Below are 11,477 nucleotides of genomic sequence, written 5' to 3'. Positions count from 1 at the left end.
TAGCCCTTTGTTAGAATGGTATGCCACTTGACTATTGATTTTTATACTGGATAAAAATGGATGCACCTGTTGTGCACACTGATATGCGAAATAAGAACATTACTAGTTCCTGTACATTTCTGAAGAGGTTTTGTGAACTCCGAAATCTATTTCAGCACACGTACCAAGGAAGTAGTCATTTGAGGGACACGATCTAAAGGTAAGATGTTGCATTTGTCACGCTTAAGTTTTGTGCTAACCAAGTTGAACATGTTTATTCATGTACCTATTTCCTCTCTGTCGCATCACCACTCCAAAAGATAATGAAAAAACACAAACAGTCATATTAAATATATACAATCTCATTTACTCTCTTACATTATTTACATGGGATCATTTTACAACAATAATCCTTTAGACTTTTGAGCATGTTAAGTATCTTTGCGTATTAAAAATATAAAGTTCCATATTTTTACTCAATAATATGAGTCCAATTTGTTCTGTACTAGGCAGCAGCCTGTGATTTCCTGTTCCGTTTTGCGCGACGGGTGGGGGGAAAACTGATGAACTCAAAGTGTTTGATTCTATCCATGTTGGGGAAAGGTAGTGGGCCCTTGTGTAGCCTCTTGATGAAATGGACCTCTCTCTGGTTCTCCCTCGTCTTTGAGGCTTTGATGGGTCTACCTTTCCTAGTGAAAGCCACATACCAGCCCTCATACTTGGCATTCTGGAAGGCAGTGTAATTGTTCTCCAGAACAATCTCTGTGAAGATACAATCCCTGCTTCTTCCATTGAGCTGTTGAGAGGATGAGAGAGATGAAAGACATCAAGTCAGAGTGCCACTACTAGAAGGCATATAGATCAAAACAACATCTGGATAGGTCAATTAAAGTATGTCCCTCTGAACTACATTACTATCTATTGATTCTCAAGCTCCAAACAAAATGGAATACTTCAATGTTCTCCTGAAACACCGGAACCAACTAGTTTACAGTTATGTTTACATGAGTTTTATCACCATCAGACGAATGCAAACAATGTGTACAAGACAAGCGCACATCCATTGTATCTACATTTTCAGACTGTTTCATAACAACTACAACGATACCATATCAGTACAGCCGCCTCCATTTCAAAACAATAAACTATGAACAGTGAATGTTAAATAAATATCTAAACCACAATAACTATATTGTTGGATTTGTCCAAAGGACCGTTACCACCAGAAAAATACAGCCTTCATCTGTACTTATTTATTCACTAGATGAAACCAGAACCTAGTCTTTCAACACCCCAAAAAGATGGAGCGATGAAACCCTTTACTTCTCATGGCAAGCAGACAACACTGAATACATATTTCCGTTCCCATGCAGGAAGTGAAGGGTTGACTTCCGACCAACCACCAAAGGGAATGAGGAGAGTTTATCCCATGCCTTGCAACTGTAGATCTGCTACAGTTGGAAATACATGTTGGTTGTCTCCCCATCACCGACCCTATGCAGGCTAATGAATAGCATTACAAACAAGTGTCATTATAACACACTATAATGACACTTGTTTGTAATGCTATTCATTAGCCTGCATAGGGTCGGTGATCGGTGGGGTCGGCCAAATATGTCTGCCATATGACAGGGAGAAACACTGGTTAGTAAATGCATCCCTTTTATTGCAGTTTCACTATTTCAAACTATGTTTCTATTTGTTGAAAGAAAACTTCACTTAAATAATTTACAATCACAGTTACATAACAATGACCATATAACTATGAAACAAGCAAGCTAGAATGTGTTCATCTTTGAAAGTGATGTGGATTTGACATGATACCTTTCCAACTAGTTTCCCCTTCCCGTTCATACAGAGGTAACGTCCACTCTCTGCACCTTTGATCCGAACCCGACTGCCAAAGGTGTCAGTTTCTACAAAGAGACGTGCTACCACACACATATCCATATGAAAATACAACAATGGTGTGATAAATCCAGTATGTCAATTAACTATATTTTGTACACTCCTTGTATCATATTACAATTCTTGTATGGAAGTGGACTGAAAAAACAAAACCGTAGGAAGCTAGCAATAAGCTAACCTAATTGGCCTAAAAACAACTGGCATATACTGAAGAGAGATGATCTTAACAGCCTATGATGTGAGATATAATGGGTTTCGGGTTGAGACATTAACAAGCCATTGCTATGATTAATTAAGTGTTGTTATGCATGTTTGAAGACAAACGTAATCAGGGTGGAATACACAAATACCAATTGCATTTGTCCTATTGGTCCATTGATTGACTCCCTCTGGTTAATTAGGGCTAACAACAGGAATGTGTATTGGACCTGGACAAAAGACGATTCGCCAGACGAGATTTAGATATACCGTAGGTAGGCTAAATTACCATACAGACCTATACAGAGGGTGGAGGCAGAATTAGGTGAGAAAGTAGGCTTAGCCTAGGCTACAGAGCTCTTCATAGACAGACAGAACATTGCAAATGCAGTCCTCGTCAAAAACTATTAATAAGCCTTGCATGCATGCGTCCGACTGGTTGAAAACAGTGTCATGGCCCTCATGAGAAGAGAACAATTTACCGTAATTGTTGCCGTCCTCAGCAGTGGCAGTGACCCTCTTGCCCTGTATCTGAACGTGCTTCCCGCTGGTCCGACTGTATAGTTGGTAAACCCTGACCTGTCGCCGGCTAAACTGGTCCGTCACTGCGCCCTGCTCCCTCACATACTGGTTAAAATTAGGAGACGGGTGATTCTCCCCCTTTTTATGCAAAGGAAAAAAATAATCACTTGTAGGATTTTCTTCTAACCTCTAATTGAAATGTTTTCTAAAACAAGAGACCACTGCTTGACTCCAGAGCTTGACTGAATAACATAATACAAAAAATATAACATCTGGGTTTGTAAATTATTTGGTAAAAAAAACAATCATGATATCAACTCTTGTAGGACAACATATTGTGTTGCATTAGGCCTATAATTCATGTATTCAGAGGCAAGCGGCCCACTTAAAAATAACAAGCAAATCAAGACATTTTTATATTTATCATCAAATGCTTATTAATAATAATTTGTCTAAACTATCTGCACGGGACTTTGAAAGAGGGTTTACCTGAGCATGGCACCACAGCACGAAGAAATGAAAAGATCTGCGAAATGAAATCACAATGAATAAAACATCACCAACAATCAAATGTTTTTCGATAAGGATGTTTCAAAGAGTAAATATTCTTACATGTAAATACAGCGCTGATTTATTCCATACATTCTCTTGTTATGTCATCCAATTCCACATGTATTTCTTCACGGAGAGCAAGAGACCAACGGGTCCAAAGTTATCCAACAGAGTCCCCCGGTTTCGGATATCCGCTTGACCTGTCCACTCTGTGTCCCTTGTTAGTTTATGAGTTTGATTCCATTCACACGCCAACTTTCAGATGTGAAACACCTTCTTCAAAGTGTTCAGGAGAAACACATCATGGTACGCATATGAGGAAAATGGTAGGTCTATCTATACTACAATTACAGCAGGTGTGTTGAAGTGTGAAGGTCTTCCAAAAGGTATGCAACCAAAAGAGTCGCCGAGATCCATCATACAAGTCCAGTGGGAACACTATTATGTCCTAACTATTGCCATTTGGATGTTTATTTCAAGAGAAAATATTGTTCCCCATACGTAGCTCAATGTAGCCTCAAGTAATTCCAGGTTTAAAAAGCCCTCTTACTCATAGCGCGTCTTGGCCTCTTGCTGCGCAGTGGTTAAATGTTGAAAGGCTGGTCCCTCCCATAAACTGGTTGTCGGAGGTTTTGGATTGTGGGTGGGCAGGGCACTGTGGCCTGTAAAAAAATAATAAAAGGGGCAAAAAGTTTTAATAGCACATTACCTGATAATGTAATTCACTTTGGGTATTAAGCACAATATTACGCAATCACGGCAAATTATTAACCAGTATGCCTTATGCATATCAGCATGTACTTTATCTGTTTTATTTTATTTATTTTATGGAAATACACAACATAAAAAATACATCCTGTTTTTCATCTCTTGCGCTCGATTGCTCTCTCTCTCTCTCTCTCGCACTCTTTCTCTCTCTCACCTCTCTTTCACGACGGATGTAAATGCGAGTTATCTACTACGTTATAATGCACTTAGATTCTAATTAATCGCTGTATTTAAAAGTGAGTAGCTTAATCTCACTAGAAGGGGTGTGGTAATGAGGTTTAAAATTCATTGCTTTCTCCATTCTCGGCTAAAGATAAATCATGTTTGCAATAGTGTAGTAGCCTAATCAACATCATTAACTGATGACTGACTGATGACTGACTGATGTTACCAGGATGCTTATTTCCCGCTTGTTAAACTGGCATTAATTGAATGATGGTCTATTTTTGTCCAGGTTTACACCAGTGTCAAAATCGTTTTGAGATTATGTACATGTCTCTGAGAGATTATGATAGTTGCATAATTATTGTTTCACTGTTTTTCACACTGTGCATTCATATACTGTATTCTTCACATAGCTCATTATATTACTGTACATTGCATTTTTGTTACACTGTTTATACAGTGGGCGGCAGGGTAGCCTAGTGGTTAGAGCGTTGGACTAGTAACCGAAAGGTTGCAAGTTCAAATCCCGAGCTGACAAAGTACAAATCTGTCGTTCTGCCCCTGAACAGGCAGTTCACCCACAGTTCATAGGCCGTCATTGAAAATAAGAATTTGTTCTTAACTGACTTGCCTAGTTAAATAAATAAAAAATAAAAATACACACCATAGCTCTCTATAATATACAGTGCATTCTGAAAGTATTCAGACCCCTTGACTTTTTTACATTACAGCCTTATTCTAAAATGGATTACGTAGTTTTTCCGAATCAATCTACACACAATACCCCATAATTACAAAGCAAGAACACATTTTTAGACATTTTTGAAAATGTATTAAAAATAACAAACTGAAATATCACATTTCCATAAGTATTTAGACCCTCTTCTTGGATATGAAGCTACAAGCTTGGCACACCTGAATTTGGGGAGTTTCTCTCATTCTTGTCTGCAGATCTTTTCAAGCTCTGTCAGGTTGGATGGGGAGTGTCGCTGCACAGCTATTTTCAGGTCTCTCCAGAGATGTTCCATCGGGTTCAAGCCCGGGCTCTGGCTGGGCCACTCAAGGATATTCAGAGACTCTTGCATTGTCTTGGCTATGTGCTTAGGGTTGTTGTCCTGTTGGAAGTTGAACCTTCACCCCAGTCTGAAGTCCTGAGCGCTCTGGAACAGGTGTTCATCAAGGATCTCTCTGTACTTTGCTCCATTCATCTTTCTCTCTATCCTGACCCTGCCACTGAAAAACATCCCCCACAGCATGATGCTGCCACCACCATGCTTCACCGTAGGAATGGTGCCAGGTTTCCTCCAGACGTGACGCTTGGCATTCAGGCCAAAGAGTTCAATCTTGGTTTCATCAGACCAGAGAATCTTGTTCTCTGGAGCTCTGTCCGAGTGACCATCGGGTTCTTAGTCACCAACCTGACCAAGGCCCTTCTCCACTGTTTGGCCGGGCGGCCAGCTCTAGGGAGAGTCTTGGTGATTTCAAACTTCTTCTATTTAAGAATGATGGAGACCACTGTGTTCTTGGGGACCTTCAATGCTGCAGACATGTTTTGGTACCTTTCCCCAGATCCCCAGACCTTATATAGACAGGTGTGTGCCTTTCGAAATCATGTCCAATCAATTGAATTTACCACAGGTGGACTCCAATCAAGTTGTAGAAACATCTCAAGGGTGATCAATGGAAACAGGATGCACCTGAGCTCAATTTCGAGTCAAATAGGTTCAATGGGTCTGAATACGTATGTAAATAAGGTATTTCTGTTTCTTATTTATAATGCACTTGTTAAAAAATGCATATCTGACCATTTATTCTGCCCAATGGGTGGCAGACTTTGTAGCAATGTTAATGTCACTTCTTAAAACCTGTCAGTCAGTCAGTCCATCCATCAAGTTGTGTTGCCCAAGCTGTAGTCTCTGGCATAATTTGACAACAACCAATGTTTATTTCTTTTGTAAAAAACAAAGCAAAAACAAGCAAAAGGCAGGCAAGCAAGGTAACATTCATCATTTGAGATGAAGGAAACATGCTTAAAACACATTTGTATGTATACATATAGATGCACATACAGCAATACAGAAATAAACCACCATTTCTTACGCAGCAGTAATAGACACCACATCACCTGGAAAACCTATTTGCTTCTTCAAAGAATGTTTGCCAGGCATCTGTTGATATTTGATCCTGTCTTCAGCGTAGTCTGCTTGGACAATTAAAATATACTATTTTTAAAGCATATCAAACCAGTAAACACCACTTCAAGCTTACCCACTTAGTCAGATCACCCCCCCCCCCCCTACACACACACACACCACCACTACCACTCCACCCCACCAATTGACCTTTCGCACATAAAATGCGCATTTATGGTTAACATTTCCATAATGTAATATTCAATATTCATACTTAATTACCTATAGTCTTTCCTATACTATTACTCTAGTATAGTGTATGGAGTGATGTACTCTATAGTTGTTCCAACGGGGAAATAATGTGATGAATATGACCGTAGTTCAAAAGGGATGTCACAAGGGGTGTTACATACTGCTATACGTAGAAACATGGCAACGTGGGATGTTTAGCTCTGTGACTAGACTCCAATTATAGGAGCTAACTAGTAGAAATGTTAGGGGGGCAGAGGGGAGAGAGAGCTTTTGCAGTGGCTAGCCTCATCACTGTGGAATTCATCTCCAGCAGGCTGCCCTGCTTGGGTGTCAGATTTTTTTGGGGGGAGTGGGATGTACATAGAAAAAAATGATGTGGCCTCATGAAATACAAAATGATGGTGAGATCTGAGGCCTTGCAACCTGATCTAATTTATTCGTGTCTCCGCCGGCTTTACTGGCGCTAAGGCTGTGATGGAAATAACCAGACATTCAATGAAAAGCAGGCACCTAGAGCCACCCACAGAAAAGGTATAGAATTTGTCCTGGTACAAATAAACACTTCTTTGAACCTCATGAGAGAGAGAGAGAGAGAGAGACAGAGAGAGAGAGAGCGTGAGAGAGAGGGGATGAGAGAGAGAGAGGGAGGGTGAGAGAGAGAGAGAGGGGTGAGAGAGAGAGAGGGTGAGGGAGAGAGAGAGAGAGAGAGAGGGTGAGAGAGAGAGGGGTGAGAGAGAGTGAGAGAGAGAGAGCGAGAGAGAGGGAGAGAGAGAGAGAGAGGGTGAGAGAGAGAGAGAGAGAGAGAGAGAGAGGGTGAGAGAGCGAGAGAGAGAGAGAGAGAGAGGGTGAGAGAGCGAGAGAGAGCGAGAGAGAGAGAGGGTGACACTGCAGAAACCCAAGACAGGTGGACAGAGAAATCTGACATCCTTCAATGTGAACTGATCATATATGTGATTGTAAATGTATACTACAACCTGTACAAGTTATTCCTTATGTTATGCAATGGCTATATATTTTTTACCTACCTCAAATTTGACCTGCCATCAGTTGACCAAAGGCTTCCTGCATAAAGTAATGGACAGCTTTAAAACATCACTATACAGTATCACTACATGTAAATATTATATTGAGTAACTATGTCAACACAGGATCATCTTTATCCAGTATACTTCAGAGTTGCTGTACCTCCAGTAACATGTGAAAGGACAATTGGTGGTCTCCCAACAACTCCAACCACATCGTAAAGATCTCCGCCATAAAGAACAACTGGTCACTTTTTCTGACCCTGCAAAAATCGAGGAGGCGAAGGTTTAGAAAGTGGGTGGTCCTCTTTATGAATAATAAAAACTCAGATTGTTTCAGAGGATGAGGTTGGAGAATAGTCCTGTTGCTTCCCCCTGTGGATTTCTGCACAGCAGTTGGGCACCTTCACTCATGCCACCCAAACCCCTGCTATTAGGTCACTCAGCAGTGCTCTGGTGAGAGGGCTCCATTGACTCATAGGAGGGCTCTCCCCATTGCTCTGTATAATGACAGACCGTACATACTTGCCTCTTATGGAATGTTATGTCAGAGTGGACCTTTTCTAGAAATGTCATACTCAGACATGAAGGGGTAAATGCTGAAAAATTAGTACAAATGTATCAACATGTAACATACATACCTGAAATCTAGTTACATTAATCGCACGTTTTCATTTATACATTTAGAGTGCTAAAAGTGTATAGATTTGCAGTTATTAGAAAGGCCTCTGACCCCTAAGTACACCCCAACCATTTGCAAGCTGACCATTTGAGTTTCCCAAATTTGACACAGCTGAGACAGGCAATAAATTTGAACTAGTTTCCCCACCCCCTTTATCTGCAATGAGCCTTGGCCTACAACACACAAACACACCATTTGAATGGGACCACACTTACTGTCAGCACAACAGAAATAGATGATATGCTGCTTTATCAGAGTAAGTGCATTTCATAGTATGGGAAGATACAGTTTAGTCAAAACACCATATCGTTTAAAAAGTATATCTATATAATACATTATTCCATATGATGTAACTAAAGTCTATCTTTGCGTAATAATGAGAACACTAGCAAGGGGACTATAGACTGGGAAGTCCCAGACCACTGGGATGCTCAACAGGTGAAACCCGAGTTGTTGATCCATGATTAACACCCGCCAGTTGCAGACAGGGTTTGACCACTTCATCTGATGAGGCCAAGAAGCTGGTAACATGTCAGGCTTCAAAACTAATAAAGTGACTCAGACAAGAGCGATTCACAGAGAGGCAATGAAAATAGCTGGACGCTGTCCAATTCCAATGGCAGGAATCAGACTGGCCTGCCGATGGCGTCAGAGCATCTGTGTTATTTTTAAGGAGCAAAATGTCACTGAGCAATGAACATGCTCAAGGCACATATGTAACAGGGTTAGACACAAGGTCACGTTGAAGCCGTATCACTTTCTGAAGATAGTCACTGTTGTTAATGTGGCATAGATCAAGTGCTTTTAAGGTCCAACCACAGCTGCCGGAAAACATGTGGCGAGACATCATTTACCCCAGTACTTTTCAATCTGGTGTGGCGGCGCCACACCACTTTCAAAGCAGCAGCACTGAATACTGAAGACCTTTACCAGACAAATAAATTAGTTCACGTCACAGAAAAACATTTTGCAACGGAAAAAAGCAAGCCTTTCTTATTGGACTAGTTGACATAGTACCTCTCCCAATTTCAGCCCGTTTGCCTCTGTTTTGTCTAGTGAATGCAACTCTGTCCCTGGCATTTCACGCGGTAACCCCCCACCCTTCCCACAACAGGCGGATTCACCTGTCAGTCACAGTGGTCTCTTAGCTACAGCCTACAGAGCCTCATCACGCATGCCTCTCAACAACTATTTGGTTGCACCAGCAGCACCTTTGACTTGGCTTCACGCTCGTCTCGGGTCTGTGGAATCCTGGTGGAATCTGACTTTGTGGCTGTGTTATCTAATGGAAAAACCTTCCTCTCCTGCCTGCCTGGTTGCAAGGTCGTCAATAGCTACCACAGCCACAAATGGCTAAACCCTGCCAATTTCTTCAATTTATCTTCTTAAAATCTGATTTTAAACCTAACCCTAACCTTAACCCTAATCTTAATCACACTGCTAACATTATGCCTAACCCTAACCTTAAATCAAGACCAAAACCAAATTGTTGTTTTTATACATGTTTTAAGATATAGCATATTTTCACTTTGTGACTGTGGTAACTAGTAACAACCCTGCTTGTCTACCTCATAAGAGGGCAAACACAAATGTTCATGGAAAACAAGGAATGTGTTAATAAAAACGGTTAATAAAACCAGTTTAGTCGTCCTCTAAAACAATCTAGAATGATCCAATTTATAGCTAACTAGAAAAACTACTAAAGTTAGCTTTAGAGTAGCCAGGCTAGATAGCTAGCTAGCTTGCTTACCTTAGATAGCTAGGTTGATGCAATCATGCTGCCAGCAGTTAACGTTAATAATTTAGATTCACTGAATAAATGTGTTTGGCACAGGATAAAGAAGATGAAATGATCTGCTGCTGCTACCCAAGGCCAATGAAGTTCCTGAAAAGGTTAGTCAGACAGTTTGTTAGTCCAATTATGTTCATTTGCATATTGTTTTATTTCCACTGCTGGTGATTATTCACACATGTTTGTAGCACATATTTCACTCTTAAAAGTTAAAAACCTACAAATTCCCCCGCAGAGCAGTCTACACAGAGAAGAACGTGTTTGTCTAACTATAACAGATGGATGGATGGCTAATGCAGAAAGAGAGAATTGATGGATTCTTGCACCACCATCACTTTCACAAATACAGAGACAGGCAGCCATGGCAACAACTTTCTTTGACTAGCTAGTGCATAGTGACACCTACTGATATGAACTGGTAATGCAGGTTTGGTTAGAATAGAGTGTAATAGAATGAGCGACATTCAATAAAATCTACTTCATGAAAAGGGGGATATATTCAATGAAATTGATGAAAGTCAGGGCCGCAACTGAGTACGGGGGACATTCTGAAATAGCATATTTGCCCCCCCCCAGTGTTTTCATTGGAATGTAATATAAAACTAGGCAACGGTGTGCTTTAGGACCATCCGGACACCTCCAAATGGTTGGGAAGGCTGTTTGGAGTGTTTATCCGACTGGATAAAATCCCCCCCACTTCTAAAACCAAAGTTGTGAAATTAATATTTAATACATTGTAACCATTTTTTGCATAACGCTCAGCCGTGCAATGGTAGTTCCCTAAACTACAGAGTATACTTGTCCATTGAAGTTGTTGTCCCTGGCTCTTTTGATATCAGATTCAGGATGAATAATATCAAGGTTTGTGATAGTTTGAAAGGGTTTGATCCACCAGGCCAGGAGTGTTTCCAATTCACATGACCCGACAAGAAAACCCCCAGCCCTATAGTCCTAGCACAGATGAAATGGGAAGCTATCTATAATAATAATAATATATTCTCATATCCCCAGAGTAAGACCCAGAATTGTATCTGATCAGGTCATGAGATCAAGAAAAACTCCAGGCCCCAGAAAAGACAGACAAATTTTGCCATACCACTTTTGAACCTGTGGTGCCACCTCTGGGTCCAACATTTAGAAAAAATACATTGTTAAATTTGATAAAGTTATTGTCAACACAGTATTGGCAGGAGCTGTTCCAATACCCTCACAAGAGAGAACCTTGAAGTCCCTGTATGAAAATTGCATCCATTTGTATGGAGATGCTTTGCGGTTGTCCCTCATTCACGGACAGTATTTATGGATCTTTTGGGAAACTCAGGGAAACCATGAGTCATTAAAAATCTAAATGATCAAATGTATTATTCAACAGCTTTTTGGGGTGCTCAGTAGAGCACATCTCACGTCTCAGTGAGAAAACAGTCTTTGGAGATGAGAGACTGCAGCAACAAAAAAAGCATGCAAACAATGTGACCTTGGAACACTGGCACTAGGAAAAATAGCCA

At 40.7% G+C, this 11,477-nt stretch overlaps 1 protein-coding gene across 1 annotated transcript; it reads right to left on the bottom strand.

Moving 5' to 3' along the window:
* Positions 1-325: 325 nt before the first annotated feature.
* On the bottom strand, positions 326-7,761 carry LOC115139871 (fibroblast growth factor 17-like). The gene is made up of 7 exons (XM_029677713.2): positions 7,662-7,761; positions 7,502-7,538; positions 3,220-3,821; positions 3,097-3,133; positions 2,568-2,745; positions 1,804-1,910; positions 326-775 (listed from the first exon to the last, which is right to left on the bottom strand). The coding sequence occupies exons 3-7, from the start codon at positions 3,249-3,251 to the stop codon at positions 485-487; spliced, it is 645 nt and encodes a 214-aa protein (XP_029533573.1). The 5' UTR covers positions 3,252-3,821; positions 7,502-7,538; positions 7,662-7,761; the 3' UTR covers positions 326-484.
* Between the last annotated feature and the right edge of the window lie 3,716 nt (positions 7,762-11,477).

The sequence above is a fragment of the Oncorhynchus nerka genome, linkage group LG13 (genome assembly GCF_034236695.1).
Source record: "Oncorhynchus nerka isolate Pitt River linkage group LG13, Oner_Uvic_2.0, whole genome shotgun sequence".
Taxonomy (NCBI): Eukaryota; Metazoa; Chordata; class Actinopteri; order Salmoniformes; family Salmonidae; genus Oncorhynchus; species Oncorhynchus nerka.
Note: the sequence above shows the minus strand (reverse complement) of the source record. Positions and strands in the feature narration are given on the sequence as shown.

Bases quoted from the DNA above. Each gene is read 5' to 3' on its own strand.
- LOC115139871 (XM_029677713.2), bottom strand. From the start codon at position 3,251: ATGTATGGAATAAATCAGCGCTGTATTTACAT. The intron at 2,746-3,096 runs GTAAACCCTCTT...TTGCATAAAAAG, and splicing joins TGCTGTGGTGCCATGCTCAG to GGGGAGAATCACCCGTCTCC. The intron at 776-1,803 runs GTATCATGTCAA...TCCTCTCAACAG, and splicing joins AGGGGAAACTAGTTGGAAAG to CTCAATGGAAGAAGCAGGGA.